The 27,423-nt window shown below is 34.5% G+C and overlaps 1 protein-coding gene across 2 annotated transcripts; it reads left to right on the plus strand.

Moving 5' to 3' along the window:
• Nucleotides 1-4,397: 4,397 nt before the first annotated feature.
• LOC131145653 (uncharacterized) lies at nt 4,398-9,839 on the plus strand. 2 transcript variants are annotated; one of them, XM_058094849.1, is made up of 9 exons: nt 4,398-4,541; nt 4,651-4,724; nt 5,231-6,521; nt 6,607-6,697; nt 6,856-7,013; nt 7,113-7,164; nt 7,634-7,713; nt 7,845-7,938; nt 8,274-9,839. In XM_058094849.1, exons 3-9 carry the CDS (start codon nt 5,331-5,333, stop codon nt 8,798-8,800), a joined length of 2,193 nt encoding a protein of 730 aa, XP_057950832.1. In that variant the 5' UTR covers nt 4,398-4,541; nt 4,651-4,724; nt 5,231-5,330; the 3' UTR covers nt 8,801-9,839. The 2 variants fall into 2 exon arrangements, with proteins under 2 accessions (XP_057950832.1, XP_057950831.1); XM_058094848.1 differs by lacking the exon at nt 4,398-4,541 and having other exon boundaries at nt 4,589-4,724.
• The last annotated feature ends 17,584 nt before the right edge of the window (nt 9,840-27,423 follow it).

Raw genomic sequence — 27,423 nt, forward strand, 5'->3', positions numbered from 1 at the left:
AAAATATATTTTTGTACATATGAAAATGCTTCTAAATACAAGCATGGATGTACACATTAAGCTCATAAAAATACAGGCTCCAATGATATGAAATAATGCTCAGGGAGTAAGGGTGCTTTCAAAATAATTTTTGTAATCTTTGAATATAATATGTATGATGTGCACCTCAAAGATTTAAACCCTAAACCAAATATTTCTCCAAAAAATATTTTCAATAAAACATAGGAGAACCTGGGGTTTGAATCTAAACAAAATCCTTAAATATTACTCTCTTGTAAAAATGATTTTCAAGAATAAATGAAAGAGAGTGTTTGGAGAGTATGAAAATTTTGACCCCAATAAAAGAGTTTTGCAATAAAAATATGTTTTATGAAACTTTGATTAGGATAAAATTAGAAAGAAAAATTGATTAATCAAAGTTGCCGAGAGGTTCGGTTGACCATTTTCATGATTCGATCGACTAGGGTGCTCAGTTCAGTCGACCAGGGTCTATTTGAAATGAGGAGATGGTCGACCAATCTTGAGGCGATTTCCAAAACTCCGAGGTTTGGTCGATTTTGGGTTTGGTTGACCGAACTTTAGTGTTCGATCGACTAGGCAATTTTTTTACTAAAGGTTCGGTCGACCTGGACGTTGGAATTTCCCACGTGTCTGTTCGGTCGACTAGAGCATTGTAGTTCATTTTAAGGTCGGTCGACCGAAGGGCCCTAAGTACTAGGGTTTAGTCGACCGAACATGCCAATTTTGGGCATTTTGGTCATTTTGGTCATTTTCCTCTTATGCAATGTTCCTAATCACATGATAAGAAGTTCTAAGTCAAAAGGAAACTTTTTCATGTAGAGTTATTGTTCTTTATGGTCAATTTACGGTCACTTGAGCATTTAAAGCATATCATGTAAAATGTATGCATTATTACAGATCAAAAATATAAAAATTAAATACAATACAATAAGAAATAAAAGTTTTCTTCTTTTGCTCTTCTCTACATGGAATACGCCAAGTTGTATGTAGGCTTTAAGTTCTATTTTGACTTCCATTTTTCTTGTATCTTATATCCGCGCTAACATGTAGACCTATTTACACACTAAATGTACACATAAGATACATGTTTTTGTCAGCATCAAAACAAGGATCAAACTCAAAAAGTCAACACATTACAAAAGAAAATCACAATTAAGAAAATCATAAGTGAGAGTGACATTCAAAGAATATACTATGAATATTCTTGTAATTATATATCAAGAATATTAAATAAAATTTTATAATCTTGATATCGGATTCAATCATGTAAATATTTTTTTAATTTAATTTAAATTTAAAATATTATGCATTAATTTTTTAATTGATAAAAAATTAAACATAGGTGAGTAGCTATTTGCATCCTCTTCCCAATTCTACATAGACTTTTTGATTTGCACTGTCAATTATTTATTATTATTTTAAACAAAATGGTATGAATAACCCTCTCTGATTGATCCAACGGCTCATATCACTCCGTACAAGACTACAATAAGCCTGCCCTCAAAGAAAAAAAAAATGACTTTTAAATGGCTCATGCCCTTGACCAAAGAAGAAGAGGAGAATGAAGCAAGGGTTTTACATTTAATTTTAATTAGCACGAGGGTCAACAAAAATTAAATTATAAGTCAAAAATAATCTAACCTGATCTCTGCTTTTTAGGAATGAATCTTGGTCCATTATTGATAATCTTAATTTGGACCATCATTTTTTTTAAAAAAAAATTTGAGTCAAAAATTTGGTGTGGACTTCTTGGGGAGGAAAGTTAAATTCTTCACTCAATCTTTGTTTTTAACATATATATTGGATTTTGTAGGGTTCTAGCCTTCTAGGGTTTAGGGAAAATGATTTCTTTAATATGATTTGTAATTTACCAATCATAAGGCATAGTATTATTGTCCAGATTTACAATAAATTGTGCAAAAAAACTAAAAAAATTAGTTTAAACTTTTGGAATAGGAGGTGTTGAATTCTTTATTCGGTCTTTGTTCTTATACATAATTCAAATTTCAGATATTTACCCTGAACTCTTGCACAAAGGGGTTATGAGTTGGTGCGAGTATAATTCAATCCAAATCGTATTAATAACTAAGTAATTTGGTTGTGTCGATTTGGTTCAATTAAAAATTTATTTAGTTTGGTTGAGTTTTTATTTTCATTGAATTTTAGTTTTTTATTTTTATTCCGATTTTAGAATTTAATATGTTCAGTTAACCAAATTAACTTATTAGTATATACATTAATAATTATATATTACATGTAAAATATATATTATATTATATATTATATATTAAAATTAAAATAGTTGAAATCAATTGGCCAATTTAATGAAAATTTGGTTCGACCGACTTTGTGTTCAATTTACATGGAATTTTAATTCAGTTAATAAGATTCTTTAACTAAATTTTTTATTAATTTGATATATTAATCAAATTAATCGTATCGACTGAATGTTTAGCTTTAATATGATGGATGTTTTCTTCGTATAACCACCAATTATTAAGTGTTATGTCGTAACTTGGACCACTAGCGTGAGACCCACATCATAGTATATACATACATATATATATATATATATATATATATATATAACTTTTGTACAAGTCCAATGATTAGAGGGATGGTTGCTCCCCAGTCTTTTTCTTTCACAATAGTAGTTCTAAAAAATAAGAAAGAAAATAGGTAGAGAAAATAAATTGGAAATGAGATTATTATTATTATTAGAATGATATATAATTCGAAATTGTTGAGTTACATTTTAATTTATCCCATGTTTGGAGAAACATTGGATTTGGAGTTTTACTGGATTTAAACAAAATGTAGTATAAAATTGTATTGAAATTTGTTCAAATCCATTGAAATTCAAATTCAAGATTTAAAATTCATGCTTCCAAACAGTACTTTATTTCAGTTTGTTTGTATTTATTTTTAAAAAAATATTTCAAAAAAAAATTGTTTGCATTTAGGGATTACAAAGGAACATAATTTTGCATAATCTTAATTAGTCTATTAGTTATAAGAGATTGTGATTGTATTAGGGTGATTTGAGGGAGCATGAAATGATGAATAAGTAATTTTTATAACCAAACACAATCAAAAGTGTGATATCATTTATAATTTTGTATTAATTGGATTATCTTGAATATCGTTTTTATATTAATCGTAATCTTATACATCATTTCTAAGGATTATTATTGGATTAAATTTAAATTTTTAATATTTTTTGAGAGGATAAAAGGCAATACTCAAGACATCTTAATGCCAAATGGAATCAGGGTAATTAATTTTCACTCTAAAACTAAAATAAAAACAACTTTTTTTCCTCAAAATTTTCGATATTTCTAATTTGATTTTTCTCCTAGAACGTTGAACAACCTTTAAAAGATGAAGCAAACAAACCCTTAATAAGCTAACACATTCATAATAATAAAATCTTATTAGGGTATCACTTTTACTAATATTTTTCCTTAAAATTGGAAGGAAATTAACTTATTAAAAGGGAAAAAAATCAAGAAAGTTTACAATTAATATTGGTAAGGAAGCAACCTATTTATTGATGTTAAAAAAAATGGAATAAAGCTATTTATTACATTTAACTCTCCCTTCATAAAAATATTAATTATAAAACCGAAAAATATAAAGAGAAGGGTTTAAAACTTTACAAGTAAATGCCTCTTAAATCTTAATAATTATATTGTGCTCGCTCTTTATTCTTACCTATTAAAATCCCTTGAGATGGGACCCACCGTAGATGTAATGGACCCCATATTCATGCGTGACATAAGAAATAACTAATAAGTTTTTAGCATCAACTAAATAGATAGTATGATCCTCAATAACGAGTCAGGATAAAAATGTCTTAAAAAATTAATAGGTCTCACTTTACCTCTATTTGTGTCGTAAAACTCAATACTTTCTTCTAAAATATAAATTAAAATATTTTTTAAAATATCATAATTTGAATATAAAAAATCAAGCACATATTAAGAAATTACATTGGCATTGAATATTTATTTTTTCAAGTATTAAATGACAACTTTACCCCTTTACTTCCTTGACATCATGATGGATTTATTCTTTCTTCTTTTACCTTTTCACTAATAAAATTAAATTAAATTAAAACATCAAATTATCATTTGATGTACAATAAAATAAATCTAAAATAACAATAAAATTTTATAAAATGCCAATGGGATCTTTCTAAATTTGTAAATTTAATAGAAAATTTAAAGAGAATATCACATAGATCACATGTAAAGAGTGTAACGTTCCTTCTTGATCAATTTTCCTTTATGGGTATTCATTTATTGAGAAGGGTACTCGAATTTTGCCTTCACGTTTCTGTGGATTGAAGGCTCCTCCTCGGCTTGTAGTTTGCTGTTCATCCATTCGTGCCATGTAGAGAGAGAGAGAGAGAGAGAGCGCACGACCTATAACTCCCGAAATCTCGTTTCTTGGGCCACGGATTTCGCGAATATCAAGGCATTATAAAAAATTTCCTGCCTGATATACCCGTTCAAATGGTTTGTTATTACTATACAATTATTTTCATTACCTATTTTGTCAATTCAATATAAATAGTTTTCTGTATATCGCGTTTTAACTCTTCTCTTCGCCGCTTCTTCTCCACAGCAGAGTCCAAACAGCTCGAAACTCTCCTCCATGGATCGGTGGATGCCTTCCAGGAAATTTTCAGACATGCCCATGTGAGCACAGATCCCGAACCTTGAGAAAAATAGCATCTTTGTTCATTGTGTGCTGATTTTATTAATTACCAAATAATGCTCTGGTGAATTTTTTGGGTTTTTTTTTTTTAGTTTTTTTTTTAAATGGGAGTTGAATGTGATCGCTTCATATTATCGTGTGCGATGGGTTTTGGTTTGTGTATGATTGGAAATGTTGGGCACGGCTGGTTTGGTGGGAATGCTAGGGTTTATATAATTTTTTCCAGTTTTGCGTTTTACAATTTTTAATTTTAAATTATGGATTTTCATTGTATGGTAGACCAGGTTCAATGGGTTTGGATTGGGATCCATGTTGGATCTATTATGTTTAGTTTTATTATTGCTGCTGTTGTTGTTGTTGTAGTAGATTTTGAGTTTATAATTCTGTGTTTATTTTATAAATTTTCTGTTTAACTGATCTTGGTTTTTGTGTTTTTGTTTGTATTTTATTTTATCTGTGCGGTGTCTCTGTTTGGACGGGAATTCAGCACATTGCCTAGGGCTTAAAAGGGTTGGCTTCTTGAGGACGTGAGGTTTCATGGGTTAAACTCAGGGAATGATTTTTTCTTGGAAGGTTGAACACAGGGAATGATGGGTAGTTTCAGTGATGACGACAAAGAATTCCGATTCTTTGATGCTCAGGAGGACGTCCTCTCGGTGTCCAGTTCTGGTACTGATTGGCTTGAGAACTCGGATTCGTCTAATGTGTGTAGCGACTATGCTTCGAGTGACGTCCAGTTCTGCTATGATGCGTGGATAAGAAGTCCTGGAAGCATTCAAGAGCGCCGAAGCAAATTTTTAGATCGGATGGGTTTGAGCTTAGATAGGAATGTAGAGAATAATACAGTAGATTTGTATGGTTATGTAGGAGAAGAGGTTGATAGAGTTAGGAAAAGCAGTGGAGCTGTGCTGAGAACTTCAAATTTTGTAGGTGGGTTTTGTTCCAGTCAGTCTTCAATGTCATGCTGGTCCAACGATGCTTCAGAATTATCAAAAGATTTGGTTTTGAAGGCGGAATTTGTTTGCAGAACTGGGAACTTGGATCACAAGAGAGAGTGTACTATTGATGAACTGAGGCAAGATGGTAAGCTGAACAAATGCCAAGTGGGTGTGGACCAACTATCAGCTAGGGAAGACTTCCAGAACAGTTCCAGGTCATCTCCTCCAGTTCACCAGCCTGAGCAGCCAGATATTGTGAGGGTAAGCAATTCGGCAGGTGAAGTTAAAACTAAGGGTGTTAAGAAGAGGTGGTTGAGTAGATTTCACTCCTTGCCATGCATTGAGGATGGGCAAGCAGAGTCTGGAAGCCTAAGACCCGTTAACATTGCTTCGATTCGGGGAGCCAGGGCTCAGAGGGTTAAGGTTCGCCAAAGCGGAAAGCAGATGAAGGAACTTTCAGCTCTTTATATGGGGCAGGATATTCAGGCCCATGAGGGATCAATTTTGATGATGAAATTCAGTCCTGATGGTCGATACCTTGCCAGTGCTGGTGAAGATGGGATTGTTCGCCTATGGCAAGTGGTGGAGGACCAAAGATCAAACGAATTTGACATCATAGACATAGATCCATCCTGTATATACTTCACGGTGAATAAACTTTCCGAGCTTTCACCACTTGTTGTAGAGAAGGAGAAAAAAGGTAAATTGAACCAGAGGAAAAGTTCAGACTCATCTTGTGTCATTTTACCCCAGAAGGTCTTCCGCATACAAGAGAAACCAGTACATGAGTTCCATGGGCATGTTGGCAAGATCTTGGATCTGTCTTGGTCAAAGAATAATGTAAGTGATTGCTTGTATAGTTCTTTATTTTCCTGAAATTTGGAAGAATCAAATTAGAATTTCCAATATCATTGTTTTTGTGCAGCTTTTGCTGTCAGCTTCAATTGATAAAACTGTTCGTCTGTGGCAAGTGGGATGCAACCATTGCCTCAAAGTATTTTCACATAATAATTATGGTGCGTCCTGGACTGTTTGTGGTTTTCTAACCTATATTTTGGTTAGTGGGGTCTCAACGTGGGTTTATTGTTCTAATGGAGCATGATCTAGACCCTTTCTCTGATTTTTTCAAAAATTATCTCTCATGTAACATTCTTTATTTTATGATGTGATACAGTGACCTGCGTCCAGTTTAACCCAGTCGATGATAATTACTTTATCAGTGGTTCAATAGACGGAAAAGTTCGCATTTGGGGAACTCATGGTTGCCAAGTGGTTGGTTGGGCTGATATTAAAGAAATTGTCACTGCCATCTGTTACCACCCTGATGGACAGGTTTGGTGATTTGTTGCTCTTTAGTTTTTGTTGATTGAAGATATATAGTACAGAAGTTTTATGTAAATCTGTAAAAATGATTTCTTATTGTTTATGCAGGGAGGAGTTGTTGGCTCCATGACAGGCAATTGTCGTTTTTATAATGTTTCAGGTAAGCATAGCGTTGAAACCACCTTTTTGCATCCTAAACCTTTGGTATAAGTGAATTATGTTGCTTAGCATAGTATGACCTTGACTTTCTAAAGTTCTTGTTTCTGTTTGCTGGCTTTTTGTGTATTATGATTTTTTTTGTGAAAAAAAGACTTAGGTGTCATGTTTTTTCACCTTTCTATTTACCAATGGAGTGTACATGTCACTGACATAATCATTTTATAAATCAAATGTAGAGTTGTGAGCTTCAGCCTTGGCCTGGCTTGTAATGAACTTAACATCTAGGAACAATAGAAGCCTAAAATCCTTATTCTAACTCTTTTATTTTTATTTTTATGGCAAGCTCAATTTCATTGTTTTTGGCTTTTATTGGTTATAAAATTGTAGCCATGTCATAGAACCTTTAAATGTGGAATGTGAATGAAGACAACTTTATATTTACCAATGGGTTTGTGTTTTCCTCCGATCAGATAATCACATGCAATTGGATGCTCCAATAAGCTTGCACAGTAAAAAGAAATCGACCTGCAAAAGGATAACTGGCTTGCAGGTATTCGTCTCTGTCCCTTACTGCCTTGCCTTGCCTTGCCTTGCTGTTTTTGGTTGGTACTTTGCTGATCCCCCATTGTTTCTTTTCACTTTAGATATAGGATTTACCATTTTGTCATGTTTTCTCTCCAGTTTCTCCCACAAGACCCGAGCAAAGTGATGGTCACTTGTGCTGATTCGCAAGTCAGAATTCTTTGTGGAAACAGTGTGATTGGCAAGTACAAGGGTGTGTGCCATGTCTTAATATATAAATTTATATATATTTATATATGGCCAACATCATGATTTCTTAGCTACCGGCTGAAGTCATTACAAACAATATGGAGAATTTATAGGAATTTTGCTGCATTATATTTAGTATAAATTTATTGAATGAATGTGCCAGCATGGCTCATGCACCTTTTTCAGAATCCATCTTCTTTCTGTAGAATTCCAGTGGTGAAACCCAACTGGCCAAAATGTTAGAATGTGAATTTTCTTTTATTTATGATATTGAACACCTGCTATATGATTTTCAGTTCTAATCTCTCTCTCTCTCTCTCTCTCTCTCTCTCTCTCTAGGTGTACGAAATGCTGGAAACCAGATACTTGCATCCCTCACATCAGATGGGAAGCGTATTGTCTCAGCATGTGAAGATTCAAATGTTTATGTATGGAACTGCACTACCCAGAACGAGTCTGTCCCCTCTCAAGGAAAGAATGTTAGATCCTCTGAGCGCTTCTCCACAAATGTATCAGTTGCAATACCTTGGTGTGGATTGAAATATGGAGACTCGGCTAGCAAATCCCAATTTAATCTCATAAATGGGAATTCTGCCAATACTCTGTTCTCTCCTGCTCATTTCTCTTTGAACAAAGAATTCTTGGAGTCTTTTCCCAAGGGTTCAGCAACTTGGCCAGAGGAAAAGCTCCCTACGTCAAGCTCACTGCCTGTGCCATCTACTATGCGCAAATCTCAATACAACTTTCTGAAGTCTTCCTGCAAGAGTACATACATTTCCCATGCATGGGGTCTGGTTATTGTGACTGCAGGCTGGGATGGACATATCAGGTCTTTCCTTAACTATGGATTACCAGTACCTGCTTGACAGCGCAAGGGCTTCGCATAATCTTCAAAGAATTGAATTTCATCTGGCTGTCTACGCCCTTGTTTTGCTGCCCCATTTGCCGATACAATGCTACAAGTCCACCATTGCATGGGCTGAGTAAAGTTGATATTTCCAGCATAACTGCCTCTGCAGGTCCCATGTCTCGTGTGCAGTGTAGATGATAGAAGGAAATTTTGGGCATTTCAGGGGCCCTTTGCTGGTCTCATCAAGATACTATAATCGAAGTGGATAATGACAGGCGTCATTTCAGTGTTGGTGCAATAATCTGGATCAGAATCAGCAATTGGCTAAGTTTGGTGATCCGGGCTTCTGATTTCCTGGCTTGATTATACTATTCTTTAATTTCTTTTCTTGCGAAGCTCGTGTGTGCTGACCCTGAAAGAAGGTAGAACAGTGTCATGCATTAGGGAACCCAAGTTGAGAGACATATCTGCATTATGGAGGGTGGCTGTGGGTCCTTGTAGAACCCCTTTACCCTCGTTATCAAAAAAATGGTGGCGCGATTACAGAGCTGGTGGTTAGAATTCATTTGACAAAAGAAAAGTGGGTTACTTCACCTTTTATATATATTGCTTGGCTGGTTTGAATGATTGAGTTGGCTGCCAATTCGGGTTTGCCTTTTGGTGGGGTCGATCGCACCTGGGGTGCGATACGGTTGGTGGCGCCGGGTCCTTGTACTCTGGACTGGCTTGCTCTCACAACCCTGTGGCTGAAATGCGGATAAATTTAGATCAGATCAAATGGCTGGTGCTTCCATCCACGGGGGGATAAGCTTCTTGGTTGCAGCAGGGCAACAAGCTGACCTTTTGGTATTTTTTTTTGGACCAGATGATTAATCCCATTATGTTTTACTGACATCATTTTTAAGATTTAGTTTCCTAACTTTTGTAATAGTCTTGGCTTCTGTTGGGGTTTTAAAGGTAGAAGAACGTCTTGGATTTAGCATAGTATATGTAACTATTATGCTCTTCTTCTGTAAATAAAAGTCCAGGGGTGTTTTTTCCCCCCTTCTTCTTAACTATTTTTGGCTGACGTCCACAAGGAAATTGTTATTAAGTAATTTTCAAAACAGATACAAAAGTGGGGAATCGATTTTGGGGCATTACTTTTAACCTCGGCGTTTGGGATAATATTGTAAACATTATGTGGGATCATATGATGTGTCATGCAGGTTTGAATAAAATTTAGTAGAAAATTTTACTGATTTCTTTTGAATACACAAATTTTCAATTTTGAAAGTTAAAATTCATGTGTTCAGAAGGAACAGAAATGGAAAGAAAAGGCAAGTGGAAAGACATTTTCCTCTCTGGGAGGATGCAAAATTAAGAAATAGAACAAAATGAGCGACCTTTCTACTTCCAAAATTATTATTTTTTACTTTGAATTAACAGTTTTGTGAAATTAGGAAAAAACAAATAAGTTCTTTCATAATTTTATTTTTTTTATTGAGAATGAAATTATTTTAATGAGTAGAAATTAAGAAAAACTAAATGTTAACGTGTAACATAAAATTTTATTACCCGATCAGCTACATATTCTTTATTTTGTTTTTTCTCATTTTCTCAATAACCAAACAGAAAAATGTTGATTATTTAACATTTTCTTCATTAATTTTTTTTCCAATTTTTTAAAAATTGGAAAAATGCAGCTAGAAGGAAACTATCCCCATTAAATTGAAAGATTTCTTTTCTGTTTAAATATATATACATATATAAACTTTGCCTAACAATGAGAAGGATGTGAAAGCCCTTTAGTTTCCTTCATGGCACCGTTTCTTTAATTTCTTTTATATCAAACACAACATTTGGGATTCAAAGCAAATTCTTTCACATTTTGCTGATTTTCTCTTAAAAAAATAATCTGTATTAAACCCATCTTTAGAGCCTTTTCCATCCTCACATTTTTATAAAAACTTTATAGATAAATGTAAAAATAAAATGAAAATAAGATTGCATTTCTTGTAAACTTATTTTAAAAAATAAAATAATAATAATAAATAAATAAAGAGAGAAGAGCGTCAATGATGGTAAGATTTAAACTTTTAAAAATTGTTAACATATCGAGAAAACATTCTCGCTGCACTTGGGAGTATAGATTTCAACCCTTGATCTTGAATTTGACCGAATATGGACAAATTTCAATATAAATTTATATTATATTTTATCCAAATTCAAGACAACTCCAAATCCAATGTCTCTCCAAACATAAGATTTATTTTATATATATATATTTTCACCATGTATGAGTTTACATCAAAAGCACACATTTGAGCCTAAAGTTAGCAATGGAATTTTTTTCATTTGGGAGAATGTTTGGGGCTTGGCCCCTATAAGTTCACCCATCATATTCACCACATAAGCAAGATGCCAAAACCCAGTGCAGAGAAACCAATGAGATCCACAAATCAAATTCTTAGCTCAATGATTGACGTCTAACAAAAAATGAGAACAAAAAAGAAAAAAAAAAAATCAATACTTAAAAAATGATATCAAATCATCTCTGTAATCCCTGCCTAATCTTCTAGCAAAGATTTATCCTAGCCTACCCATGATTTAGTTATGGCCCACATTAAATTGGGATCCAAAATCATTAAAATAAAGAACTGCTAGAATGAACACAAGCATAGTAGTCAAAATTGTACCATCCTCCATTCAAATCATACAATTCACAACCCTAATGATTCGAATCTCATAGGCAATTTGAAATAAGGGAATATTGACCATGACTATTAAGATTCTATATTTGAATCTTATGATCCACAATTAAATAAGCATTCCCAATGCGCGCGCACGCACACACAATCATTGAATTATATATAATCAACATATTTTAGTATTTTTTCTTTCAAATATATACATGTATTGTACAATGTATTTTAGAATTTGCATGAATCTAACAATTCAATTCAATATTTACAACATTTCACTAGGTCAGATAGGCCATATGAATTCTTTTCTACCACTTCACATGATTGAGGGCATTTTCCTCACTATTAAGTCTTTCCTCACTTTCTCATTCCATGTTATTCTGAGTCTGCCTTACCCCTTCTACTACCAGCAACTATAACTCACTCCATTCGATATTTGACACACAATTTAGGTTTCTATTCACCACTTGAATCCCATTCACAACAATGCCCACAAGGTTGGCAAAGCCCCATCCTATTCACAACCATGCCCAGCAGCCCAGATGCAAAGACCCAAGAAAACAAGAACAGGCACAAGGAGGAAAGTGTTGGCAACCAGAGCACATGCATGATGCAACAGTAAGAAAATATCTATAAACCTCATCTCATCCACACAAACATAAGATCACCAAAATGTACTTCTTGTCTAGAAATAACTACAGCAGTCCTCTGAAGATTATGCCCCAAACATTTGGTACCAGTAAATTACAGCCTTAAAAAACATCTTATAGACTTAAGTCTTGTCTTCTCACTTCACATTGATTTCATCTCATAGACTGGACATTGTTGTTTTGGCATATGACAATGACATTGACACAGACAGTCATAACACAAGGTCTCTCATCCCTGTCTTGCCATTCATTTCAACTACTAAAAAAATGCGAAAGCCCCAATCCCAAACCAAACACAACACACGGCCAAAAAAAACCAAATCAAACCAATGAACAAATACAATACAAAAATAAAAGTAGAACAAAAAGAAAACCCAAAACAAAAAAATTTTGCGAAAACCAAAGTCACAGTTTATGCCAAATCTTGGAAACTTATCATGTTAAAGAGACGTCAAGTTGTCAAAAAGTACTTGCCTGCATTTCCCACATGGCTACTAGTGATGCTGGGACCATTGGCACAAGAAAACAACATGAAAAAACAGAAAGCAAGTACAATATAAAGAAAGTAAACAAAAAATAAAGAAAAAACTGAGAAAAGGGGAAAGTTACGGGGAAAAAGAATCAAAGTTCTCAGTTCTCACAATGCAAGCTTCTCCAGACAAACAGCCTTCATATATGCTTTTACTAATATATTTAAATAAGGAAACAAATAATGAGAAGTAGCACTACGTTCCTAATGAAATAAACTAATAAAAAAGAAAAATTAATAATTGAATAAAAATAGACCTCAAAAACTTCTTATTCCCACTTCAACTAGATATTAAACCAGGTGTTCCTCATGATTAGATCAATATATACGTACATAGGGTTTCAGGGCGACAATGCATCGACAAGAAGATGACATATTGTTTGGCAATCCAGCAAGTTTCAGATATAGAATTTAAAAGCTACAGTTTTCTTTCCATTTTTTTAATAAAAAAATTGAAAAATACCATTAGAAGCACCAAAGGGGAGCAACCAACAACAACAACAACAAAACTTTAGTCCCATTTGGTAGAGTCGCTACATGAATCCTTTTCTACTAATTCATCCAGTCGAATGCATTTTCCTCTGCTAGCTTCAGAGCTATTAAGTCTTTCCTCACCACCTCATTCCAAGTTATTTTAGGTCTACCCTATCCCTTTTACTACCCAAAACAATAACTTACTCGCCTTCATTGGTGCGCTGCTTGGCCAGCGCATCAGATGCCCAAACCATCTAAGCAGCCTCTCTTTTATCATGTCTTCAACCAGTGCTTTGCCTAGTTTATAGAATATACTTTCATTCATTAATTTATCTTTTAGTGTTATACCATTCACCCACCAAGGGGGAGCAACCAAAATGCAAAAAATTTACAGACAGATACCATCAGCAAAATCAATGGCAACCTGGGCCATTGACAAAATGCTCACGCTAACCCCAAAGAAAATTTTTAAACCAATTACCCCAGAGAAGTATCTACACCTTCAAAAGCCCTATCATTTCTTCCCCTCCAATGTTACCATAAAATAGTACGAGGAGTTGGGTCTGCTGTCCCTTCCCTTCTCTATCAGCCATCATACCCCTCCAAGCCCATAGTCCCACCAAGAACAGATATTGCCATTACCCATTTAACCGTCAATTTTGCAAGGCACAGACACGTATTTCTGGTCAAGCTGCACCCAACCATGAGGCGATGCATGGTGCCTGCTGCATTTCTACATGGGAAACATCTGTTCACCAGCACAATTCCCCACTTCTGCAGGTTTTCAAGCATCAAGATCTTGTTATTAGCAGGTTTACGAGCAAAGAAAGCATCCTTTGAGGGAGCTTGTTCTTCAAATGGCATTCCACAGAAACCGCCTCTTTTCTTAATCATAATGTCTGCCAATAATGCCCTATTTCCTACCTTTGTGTTTTTCCAATTTTACCCCATGCTCTCACTCTCCAGTAAATGACTACCTATGATATGATCAAAAGCAATTACAGAACTTCTCAAACTCCCAGTCCTGGACCAGCCTCAAGAAAAGAACATCCCAGATAACCCGAAGCATGCCTGCAGAAGCTCACCAATGCATATTTCAGGGCATCAAGAATAGATCTAAACTGCATTTTCAATGATCAATCCTCAGGCAATCGTGCCAAAATAAAATGGGACTCCCCATTCTTGTTGAGCCAAAAAAGCACTCCAGACTTCTCCAAAGATTTCCCACAGCCCCACCTCCTACAATTCCCACCCTAAGTTCTCCAACCATTAGATTCTAACCACATTTAGCTTCAACTACCACCCTCCATATCTCTTCCTTTTCCACCATACATCTCCATAACCATTTTCCAAACAGCCCCTTTAAAGATGGCTAAGTCTTGGATCCTAAGACCATCCACATATTGTTTGCTCCAAACCCCCCTCCCACCCACCCCCCAAAAGGGCCCAGTGCCCACTTCACCAGACGGTGTACTAGTATGTTTCCCCACTACTGCAACACAAAAATTCACTTTAGCCTACTAGGCAGCAAGCCTGGGAATATGGAAGTGAAGCATGAAATAATAGGACAAGTTGGACAAAGTAAATTCAATGAGTCACTCCCCCCCCCCCCCCATGAGAGAGAAAGTTCAGCTTCCATCTCAATAATTTTTTCTTGAATACTTCCACCATTAGATCTATATCCATTTATCTTTTAAATTTAGCCCCAACAGAAGCCCCATATAAGTTAGGGAGAGGCTCCCTACACACGGCCCTGAAAGAAAGATGCATCTCAAATTGAAAATTCCATTCAACACTGCACAAAAGAAATTATTTTGTCATTTGTGAAGAGAAAATGAGAAATTGCTCGTGTTAACTTCTGCCCCTCCAACCCTGAATCCTGCAACCCATCCATAGTCTTTTGCGCTAGCTTTGTGCTGAGAACCATTATTAGCAGAATAAAAAGGAATGGAAAAAGAGAATCCCTCATCCTAGTCCCCTAGACAAATGAAGTTCCATAGACAAGAATGGAAAAGGGGGGAAGGGGGTGAGGGTATAGAAATATACATCCATATCCATTTCCTTCATCATTGCCTGAATCCCATTTTCACCATGACATAACAAAGAAATTCACAACATACTGGATATATGCTTTCTCCATGTCTAACCTGTAAATTATTCCTATAATACCCTACTTTAATTATCTACAAGACTACACCCTCATGAACAATTAGAACTGCGCCAGTTCGCTCCACTATAGCATTTTAGAATGGTCCCATCACCACTGCACCCCAAACCACACTAAATCTACTGGACAGACACCCCACCAAACTAATGGGTCAAAAATTCCTTACGCAAAAGCTCCACTCATCTTCAAAATCAAAGCTAGAAAGTATTATTCATTCCACGAATCTTATGCAGCAAGTATTTAAGATTCTTTTGGAGACCATTATGCCCCAAAATATTCCCATCTTAATTTTGGTAATTCAGATTTCCAAAGGGAAGGGCATCCTAAGGCATAGTATTACCAAACACGATTCCTTGAACTACATGAGACTCAACACTCCATTTCCACTGCACTACTTTAGAACCTGCATCACCTGTTCTTCATTGAACAGCCTCTCCAACTAGTTGACTGAATCCTCCCTTACCTTAATGAGATCTATCCCTTCAACCAAGTCTTTGGTTGATCATTTCCATATAGAGTTATTTATAGAAGTTGCATATAGCCTCTTTGGCCTATCTTTACCAACAAAAAATCTACACTCTTCCCCAAAAAAGAGATCCTCCCACGCCATGCCGAAGTGTCAAACTTATAGCCACATACACGCAACAAAATATCTAACGGGTCTGGCCCATTCCTCGAAAGAAGTTTTTATGGGATCTCTATCTAAGTGAATACCCAAAATTGTGGTCATTTTATTTCTATCTTTCCATACATAACCAAAGAATGAAAAAGATTCTTCAAGAGTCTCAAGTCCCAGAAGTGCATGGTAAATACTGCCAAAGCCCAATACTGCAGAATTAGGTTTCCCGGATTGTGCCCCTAGCTAGTAGGTGGGTGAAAGCACGTTTGGCAATGGCTTTTATAACCGCCAAATAAAATGCGTCCCAAGCCGAAATATCACAAGTACCACCTCGTCCTGGACCATCAAAGTCATATCATCCACACATAACATTGAACTTGCTAAAAACCAACAAGTTTTATTTTTTGCCAAAACCAACTCATCATTTCAAATCTAGTGTCCTAGTGTATTATTGCGAGGGTAGAAACTCAATTAAGAAAAAAAAAAACTAAACATTGGTGCTTGCTTCTACCAGCTAAGGGTTGTTGATATCATTGTCGAAAATTATGGAAACAAAGACAAAAAGGAAAAATAAAAACCAAAAATAGAAATTAAAAACCAAAAAGAACAATTGTTTAGTTCATATTTCTAAAACTAAAACAAATTAAGAACTTGATTAAACAAGTACTCATTTTTGTCCTTGAATCAAACAACAATTAAAAAAGCATGACTAAAAAAATAAAACTACAAAATAATATAAATTAAAATTATTATAATAAAAATAAACAACAACAACAACAAACCAAGCCTTAAGTCCAATTAGGTGGGGTCGGCAACATGAATCCTTTTCGCCAATTTATGCGATCATATATAATTTCCTTCCACAAATTCAACGCTATAAAATCCTTAGCCACTATCTCATTTCATGTTATTTTAGGTCAACCCCTACCCCTTACTGGCACACTATGTGGCCCACGTTGCAAGTGCCCAAACCATCTTAGTAGTCCCTTCCTTGTCTCATCTTCTACAGGAGTTATGCCTAACTTATCGCAAATATGTTCATTTCTTAATTTATCTTTCAACATTGTACCACTCATCCATCTAAGCATTTTTCATCACAGCAACAATTACATTTTGGATATGTTAGTTCTTAGTTGCCCAACATTCTAATCCATATAGTATAACTAGTCTTACAACCATCCTATAAAACTTCCTTTCTAATTTTAAGGGTATTCTACGATCACAAAGCACATTCAAAGCACTTCTCTATTTTACCCAACCTGCTTAAACTCTATGCATTACATCTTCTTCAATTTCTCCTTCAGCTTGCATAATAGATCCAAGGTATCGAAATTTACTAGTGCTATTGATTTCTTCATCATCAAGTTTAACTTTGTCTCCAATATTCATCCTACTATGACTGAAATTACATTTCATATATTTTGTCTTATTTCTACTCATCCTTAAGCCTCGAAATTCTAAAGCTTTTCTCAATAATTCTAACTTAGATTCTACTCCATCCCTAGTTTCATCAATTAAGACAATATCATCTGCAAACAACATACATCATGGAACCTCATTTTGAATACTCCTAATTAGTTCATCCATCACTGAAGCAAAAAGATAAGGACTCAAAACATATCCTTGATGTACACCTATTGTGATTGAAAATTCTCCCACTCTCCACCTATAGTCCTCATACTAGTCATTACTACATCGAACATATACTTAATGACATCCATATAACTATTACATACACTCTTTTTTTTTTCTAAAACCCACCAAAGAACTTCCTTAGGTACTCTATCATACATTTTCTCTAGGGCAATGAATACCATGTACAAGTTCCTTTTCTTTTTTCTAAACTTTTCCATTAGTCTTCTTAAAATATATATAACTTATGTAATAGATCTCCCAGGCATAAAACCAAATTGATTTTCTAAGACCTTTGTTTCTAACCATAATTTTTGTTCAACTACTCTTTCCCACAGTTTCATTGCATGACTCATAAGTTTAAATGTTTAATTCCACGATAGTTATTACAATTTTGAATATCTCCTTCATTTTTTCATATAGGTATTAAAGTGTTTTTCCTCCATTCGTTTGACATTTTCTTAGTTTTTATAATTATGTTAAATAACTTAGTTAATCATATACTTCTATTATCATCTAGACATTTACAAACTTCAATTAGGATGTTATCCATTCTTATAACTTCTCCATTTTTCATCTTTTTTAGTGCAAACTTAATTTCTTTAGCTCTAATTTTGTGAATGAATCTCATATTTTTAACCTTTTCCTCATTTGTCAATTCCAAGTTTAAGTCTTCCACTTGATTTTCATTAAACAACTTACTAAAGTAACTTCACCATTTTTCTTTTTTGTCTTCTTCCTTAACTAAGACAATATCATCCTCACTTTTTATACATTTTAAATAGCCTAAGTCCTTACTTTTTCTTTCTCTAGCTCTAGTAAGTTTAAATATATCTCTTTCCCCTTCTTTTGTATCTAATCTAGCACACAAATTATTAAATGGTCAACAACCTTTTTTGCATCTTTTCTTACCTCTTTATATTTTCCAAAATTTTCCATGTTTCTAAATTTTTGCCATGCTTTATACCAAAATTATTATTTTTTTTTGTCTTTACAGTTTTTTGGACATCTTGATCCCACCACTAATTTTCTTTGTCATTCGAAAATCTTCTTCTTGATTCACCTACAATCTTTTCACTATTTTCTTAATAGAGCTAGCTATCTTACTCCAAAGAGTATGTGTGTCCATAACATCCTCTATGGTCCAATCACCATCTTCGAACATTTTATCTTTAAATTTTATTATATTTTCTCCTTTTAGTTTCCACCACCTAGTTCTCTTGCACTGATTTATTATATCCTTTATCTTCCATTTTTTAATACATATATCTAACACTAAAACTCTATGTTGTGTGGTTAAGCTTTCACCTGGATAACTTTACAATCCTTACACAATAAATGATCTACCCCTCCTAGTTAAGAAAGAATCTATTTGACTTTTACTTTGTCCACTTTTGAAAGTTATGAAGTGTTCTTCTCTCTTCTTAAAGCAAGTATTCATTATAATATTTTCTCCCTTTAGCTTCAACCACCTAGTTCTCTTGCAAATGGTTTTAAATCGCATTAACAGGTAGCATAACATAACAATAACAAGTGCAACAGGAAACGAGAGTAGTAGATGTTACATAGCGGGAAGCAGGCATAACAGTCGTGAATTTTTTTCAAGCACGCACAACCTTGTGCATATTAGTGTATTTGCATGTTTTAAACTTTTATCCCTTCTTAGAAAAAGTCTTAGTGCATTTTAGATCCTTTAGTTCAACTAAATTGTTTGGTAAGGGCAAAAAGATTACATGTGTTTTAAACCACTATTGATAGAAAAATTACGTGTGTGCATATTTATACTTTCTCATTGTTCTAATGCATGATAAATTCTTATGTGCTAAATTAATTAATAAAACTGAATACATTATACACTCCATTAATCTATTAGACACAAAAGGCATATGAATAAATACAAATATACAATAACTAGAAAAGAAAAGAAGGTTGAAGTTGAAAAATATAGAACATAAGTATCAAATAGCCAATATTATCAAAATAAAATATTTTTCTACTAAGTTAGTATTTTCAAATTATTAATTAATGCATCTCTTGCGAGTATTTAAAAAATACTAAATTTTGTATCATTATCATCCTCGTTATAATCTTTTCCCCCACTCACCACATATTATATTGAGAATGATTTATGAAAAAGGTGGGGGGGAGGGGGTGAGAAAAAGTAATAAATAAATAATTTTTTTAACATAGCAGTCCTGTAGCGGCTATGTAACAGCGGTAGCGGCTTTTATGAAGTGGTTGCAATCCATAACAGCCGCCACGACTGTGATTTTTCTTCCCACCAATTTCGTAACGTGTAAGGGTATAAGCAGCCCAAAAAACTGTATGTAAGTTAAGTAATGGTCGCGCTATTATTTATGACCATGCTCTTGCAATAATTTATTTTATTCTTTCTCTTCCATTTTTTAATATATATATATATATATATATATATCTAACACTAAAACTCAATGTTATGTGGTTAAACCTTCACCTAGGATAACTTTAAATAAACGATCTACCCTCCTAGTTAAGGAAAAAATCTATTTGATTTTTATTTTGTCCATTTTGAAGGTTATTAAGTGTTTTTCTCTCTTCTTAATGCAAGTATTCATTGTAATAAAATCATATGACATGGTGTAGTCTAAGACCATTTTCTCAATCTCATTTTTGTCTCCATATCCATATCCTCCATGTATCCTCTCATAACTTTTATTATCTTTTCCAAAGGGTCCATTTAGATCTATTCCTAAGAATATTTTCTTAGTCCTTGATATCCCTTGTATGATACAATCCATATCTTCCCAACTAATTTTATGTCATCTACAACACTATCTTTTAAGTTTTTGTCTACAATAATTCCTACCTCATTCTTATGTTTTTATTTTCTAATGTACCAAAATTTGAATCCTGATTTTTTAATTTCTTTAACTTTCTTCCCCACCCACTTACAACTTGTTCGGTGCAACAAAATAGCTATTCTTGGAATAAGATAAAATATAGCTTAAAATTGAGAATCGAGGGAATAGCTATTCCTTATATATTCCTAATTATTTCATTTAAGATGTAATATGAAAAGAATAGACATCCCCACAGGGAAATTTGGGAATTGTTATCCCTTGTCTATTCCTTATTATAGACTCATAAACATAATCACTTTATTATTTGTAAGGGCGTGCAATCGGTCAGTTCGGCCAATTCAGCCAATTAACCGAATTTTTTCAATTAACCCCACCTTATAACCGAATCATCCGAATTGAGCTCTTTAATCAAATCGTACCCAACCAAACCGAATTGTCAGGTCATTCGGTTAACCGAATAAAATTAAAATTAATTATGGAAAAAAAATATGAACTATCACTACATCTGTTGCTCAAGTGCAAACTCATTGAGTCGTGGTAGACGCCGTCGCCGAACTGGCCAGGGGGAATGCCACCGGGGAATTGGGGTCCGAGGAACATCATACCAACACCAACATCGGGGAACTAGGAGTGCCGCCGAGTCGCCGACTACATGCGCAGTGCACACTGCGAGGTGGGAAGGAACAAGGAAGGGAAGGTGGAAGCCGAAGGGAACTAGGACTGGAAGTGCCACTGCCAGCGTGCCGCTGCAGCGCTGCGTAGCCTGTGCGTCGAAGTTCTAAATTTGAAATGGGAATGGTTGAACCGAATGGGAAGGGAATCTGGGATTCTACTGGGAATGGCCGAAATCGAATGGAATATTGAAAGTTCAGAACCCTAACCTAAAATTATATAATATAACAATTTACATTTACTTATTAATTAATTAAAATTCGGGTAATTCGATTAACCTAATTACATTTTCCCCATAAGCAAACTGATAACCGAATACCCGAATTTACCCCATTCTGAAACTGAACCGACCGAATTCGGTTGGTTAATTTGGTTAAAACCGAATTATGCTCACCCCTAATTATTTGCTTTATAGTAGCAACATAATTTCTTATATAAGTAATTGTAATTAACCTATTAAAACTAATCTATTCTTGAAAATAGGCATTCTACGAACCAAACGTAACCTTTGTTTCTTGAAGGCAAGTTAGATTAATTTTTCTTCTAATCATTGTCTCCACAATTTCCATGCCTTTACCCATAAATGGTCCTCTATTCTAAGTTGCTAATTTAATCCTAATTTCTTGAAGTAACTTCTTTACCCACCCATGTCCATAATGATGCGGGAACCCTCGCATAAGACATACTCGTGATGCCAGTGGACCAAAGTGGGCAATACCTCACTGGATAAAATTAGTATAATTATTTTATTTAATTATTATATTTCAAAATTGACTTTACAAGGACAATGTTCATGTACATGACAATTGAAAAGTAATAAAAATATTTTTAAATGGATTTTATTATTTTTAATTTTTTGTAATTTTTTAAATATTTTTATTTCAATTATATCTCAAATTCATATGATCAATGTATTTTAATTTTAATTTAAAAATATGCATAAAATGAATAATCTAATCCAAAAAAAAAAAAATTTAATCTAGACATTAAAATGTTTTGGCAACAAGGACATACTAAAATTTGGTTTTAGTTGCCAAAACAACTAAAAACCATTAAATATGGTTTTTAATTTCTTTCTCAAAGAGGTAAAAACCAACATCAGAAATAGAACTAGCAACTCAAACAAACATGTTTTCATAATCAGGCCCTAAGCTATTTTAGTTGTGTTTAGTTTTTAATTACTATTTGATCTACAAATTCAGGGCTTTAAAAAATTATCAAAAGGTCTATTAGTTGTCTAGAAATAACTACGAAAATCCTTTGAAGATGCCCCAAGTATTTGGTATCAATTAATGCAGAGTAAAAACATATTTGAAGTCATGTCTTCTAATTTCACATCGATTCCAACTCATAAAGAAGACCCATACGACTTGAGATTGTTGGCTTGGCATATGACACCGATGCCAAAAGATATAAGACAAGGTACTTCATGCCAAATTAGTAAACAAACAAAAAACAATAATTAAAAAAAAAGCCAAAAATATAGATAAAAATAAAACAAAGAACCCTACAAACAAACAAGTGGCCGTTCATGCCAACTCTCCAAAGAACTTGTCATGTTCAGAGACATTCAAGTTGACAAAAGCACCAGCATTCACAAATGACAAGTGATGTAGGACTGGTTGGCACAAGAGAAAACAACACGAAAATAAGAGAAAGCAAAGATAACATGAAGGAAATTAAACAAAAAGAAAAGAGAAAATGAAAGCGAGGAAAAAATTAAGAAAAAGGAAATGTTCAATTAGGGTTCTCAATTTTCAATAATGAAGGCTCCTCCAAGAAGTACATACTAAAGCCTTATATACCATATATTTAAATAAGGAACCAGATAAAGAGAAACAACACTAAATCCCTAAAGAAACAAAATTACAAAATAAACATGAAAGTTTCAATATAAATTAAATTAATAATTAATAATTGAATTAAAATAGATCTCAAATCTTCTTTCTTCCCACATCAACTAGATATTGAACTAGACATTCCTCATTACTAGACAAATATATGATAGGGTTACGGGCAATAATATGGGAGATGGCGCCATGTTTCACAATCCTGATAGTTCCAAAGATAGAATTCAATCACCAAGTGAAAATCATTGTTGCAAAAAAAACTAGTACCTACTCGTGCCATTCTTTGTCTATAGGCTCTATAGTAAATGCACATGTCCATGTTTGTTGTATTTTGATAAGAAATTCCCTCTATATTATTTTCAAAAGACTGTTTAGATGCCTTATATGTATATGTATGTGTGTTATAATTAATTAATTGACTAAATTTTTTATTTATTCATTATTATATGATATATGTCAAATCAAAAAGATGAATTTTAAATCATTTTGAGTTTTTTTCTCACTTTTTCAATAACCAAAATGAAAAATATCTTTATAAGAACCAAGAGAAAACTACCTAAAGACAAGAATTTCCAGGCAAATTCCATCAACAAAATAAATGGCAGCCTAAGTGCCTGACTGTTGACAAAATGGTAAAGTGCTACACACTAACACCACCCTCCCCCCTTAAAAATAAAATAAAATAAAATAAAACAAATAAACAAAAAACAAATAAAAATTGTTACCCATAAAATAGTAAGAGGAATTGGGTCTGGAATCTATTTCCTTTCTCCATCATTCCTTATACCCCTCCAAGCCCACAGCGGCACAGCCCAACCAAAACAAATTCTAATGTCACCCATATAATCCCCAGCATTGCCAAAGCACAATCCCACAGATTTCTGGTTGAGCTGCATCAATGTCCCTGCTTCACTTCTAAACACAGGAAAGATCATGATCAGTTCACCAGCACCATTCCCCTCTTCTGCAGGTTTTCAAGCTTCAAGATCTTGTTGCTAGCAGGTTTCTGAGCAAGAAAGCTACTTTTATGGGAGCTCGTCAATATGGCCTTCCATGGAAATCACCTCTTCTCTTCTTTGTAATGTCCTGTTCAATGATTCTCAAATATATGATTTTACCTTGTGTTTTTCCATTTCACTCCAACCTCCCACTCTCCAGTAAGTGACTTCCTAAAGAGACAATCAAAAGAATCCCGGACAGGACTTTTCACGTTGATTTATAGACATCCCACCAAGTAAATGGGTTGGAAGTCTTTCATGCAAGTAGCTCCACTCTTCTTTGAAAGCAAAGTCAGAAAAGTACTATTCACGCTATTCACAAAGCCTCCCATCTCATAGAAAACAGCAAACACCGTAAGTTCTTATCTAGTTGTCTGGTTCAAGGAACCTGTGGGGAGCCCAGAGATAAGAGTTGGGAATCTTTAATGTCTATGCTTAGTGCATTCCAGGAATTCTATGCGGCAGACTTATCTCTGGGCATCCCCAATGGTATTAAACATCTCCTGTTCCCTATGCTTCCAGCATAATAGGGTGATGATTTGACACTGGTCTAGGAATAGTTTCTACATGGAATTTGGATAATGATACTCCTCACTAGTTGAAATCAGAAACTGTCAATTCCATACATTGCATGGTTCTCTCCAAAGCAAGACCAATTGCACATCTTCTTGATAACGGCAGATAGATCAAAGAGTAAAAAAGTCTTGAAATCAACTTAAATCTACAGATGCCCTAAAATCGATAAAATATAAAAGCAAAGCTGCGAAAGGTTTTAGATCAAACTCATGGTGTTGGAAATCTCTAGGGGTAAACTCATCAGATGAGGTGTGGTACATCTATGTTCTTAAAAATATTAAAAAGCATCATAGTTTGGCTTCATAATCAACTTGGCTTCAAATATGTTAACCATCCATACCAACCCCCGGGGCATACCAAAAACAAAATAAACAAATAAATCAATTACATATTTTTCTTCTCTCTTTTTATCCTGCTGCTATACTCTGATCCCAGAGCTGGAACGGACAATCTACTCCACTATAAGAGAAACTCCCACATGGAAAACTATGCCATCTCATACCAAATGCCACAAAAATATATTTATATATAGAACTGAATAATGAAATATCACAATGCTTGTCATTATGCCCTTCTTCAGTTGCATTGAATTGAAAATGTCGCACCAGACAAGTGCATCTAAATCTAGAGAATATTCTGTGTCAACTATGATGTAAAATAGAACTTAGATATATCAATTCAACATCTTCAAGCTAATTCTGGCTCTAGGGTTGAACCCACTCCTTTTATAAACCCCACCAGTTACTTTTAGTGCAAAGATAGAAACAGCTAATTTTGGTAACATGTATCTAATTTTCCCCAGTTTCAAATTTTAATCTAATTATGATATCTAAATAATTCTGGTGGTAACCCATTCTTTAAAACAGCCAAACCTTGGACAGTTTTCTGCACACATTGCATAATTAACATATCTCATAAACTAACCTTTTTATCTGGTAAAATCTAAATCCTGGGTCTCCCTTCCCACTCCCTTTACCACCTAACCCAGGCCTTATGGTTCATACCTCGCAAACTCTGTTGCAACTAAATTTCATTAGACAATGAAGATTCAAATCTGTTCTCTTATAAGTAGCTCATTAACTAGTTTTCTAGGTTATCCTCCTCAGAGACGATATGCTACAACCACTTAGGATCCAAGTATCCACCAAGCTCGCCAAAGGATCCTCTTCCAAGCACAAATTCCCACAGCAATTTTCCCAACTCCGCCAGGATACACAACATAAATATCATATTTCTTTACTTCAACCTATCCCATATTACCATCACATGAAAATATAAATATTGAATAATAAGGCCAACAGGATATAAACTAAAATGCAGTAATTAACAAATAGACTCTTCAAACAAGCTGAATGCCAAAATTGACCTTGGTATGTCAAGTAATCAACTAAAAACAGTTGTAAGTTGTAACCATATGAACTATGCAATGATTGTGGACCCTTGCTTTCAAGAATTGGACCAGTCTTACAATTTTCCTATCAGAAGACTATGGGCCAGCATGCGCAACCCATCCTTCAACACATCAATTCATTGACTTGTGAAGGCATAATGCAGGCACTGCCACAATCTGCATCTAAATTGGTCATGTAATAATTAAGAGGAATAATCAGGCAAATCACTAAATTTTTTTATTCAATAAAGGATCCTTGAAGAGCATGCAACCTGGGCACAGCATTACATGCCAACAGAGCTATGTTTGAAAATGTTTGGCTTGATCAAAGTTAATACCATGATAAGTTGGAATGATACAGATCCACATACGAGTAGAGACCTGGCTATTCAATGCAGGTAAGATTCAGGATGTTCAGTTAGTTGCTTAATTGTTGCTTTTGGTTCTGAATGATAATCAACCAGCAGATTTGTTAGGAGGCAAATGTCTGCAGGTTGATGATAGTCATAGCTGAGTTCTGCTCAATTAGTTGGGCCGATCAAGAAATGGTTACTGAAAATCACCCCAAACAGAAAATTCACCAACATTGCTTCTGCAAGAAAAAAGCACCAGTCCTATTGGCCAATTTATGAAAATACCCAATGATCTGTTGGGGGTGAGCCTTAGATTTAGATTTAGGAGGGTTTAGGGAAAAAAATACAATCGTTTATTGAATTTTGTTAAATTTCAGGGGAAGATCCAAGTCTAAAGCTCAAAATTCATGTCCCCAGACAAACTGTGAATTCCAATTACCAATTAAGACGCTAAAGAGAGAAAAGAAGGAAAGAGGGGAATGCACACATACATATATATATATATATATAAGGCACGAAAATTTAACAATATCACCATTGATTCTACACGGAAAAAAGCAACAAGATTACAAGACACACTCCACAAATTCAAATCTCCATAGAACCGTGAGGTAACGATTCAAGCCAGACAAAAAAAAAAACCGTAAATCAGGTAACAACAACTTCTTTCTTTCTGTCATTTTGCATTAGGGTTCGTTAACGTTTTCATCATAAATGTCAATGCAGTAGTTATTGATACCGACGATGCGAAGATCAAACCGGCAAGGCGTCGACGGAGTTGCGGGAGGGAGTTTCTTGAACGCTTGAGTGAGCGGTTAACATGAGAGGACGGTCCTTAGCCTCCTCTTCGTCCTCGTCATCGTCATCGACGTCGGCGGTGTTGATATTGATGCAGGAGCAGCGCTCGAGCGACGCGAAGAAGGCCGAAGCCACGCCGCTGCCTACCCAATTCGCCATGCGATCCAGCTTTTCGTAGGTAAAGAAGCTCAGATTCTCCATCGTCGTCGAGAGATCGAGCGAGCAGACGCTCTAGAGAGAGAGAGAGAGAGGGCGAAATGGTCAATTTGCAGATGCTATTAAAATTGGGCACCACCTAGAATTTATAACATGCTTTTCTCCTCTAGGCTTTTTTAAAATTGAAAATTTGAAATATATATACATATATATATATATATATATATTAAAAGTAACCAATCAGATGACTA

This window comes from Malania oleifera, chromosome 13, assembly GCF_029873635.1.
Source record: "Malania oleifera isolate guangnan ecotype guangnan chromosome 13, ASM2987363v1, whole genome shotgun sequence".
NCBI classification, from domain to species: Eukaryota; Viridiplantae; Streptophyta; class Magnoliopsida; order Santalales; family Ximeniaceae; genus Malania; species Malania oleifera.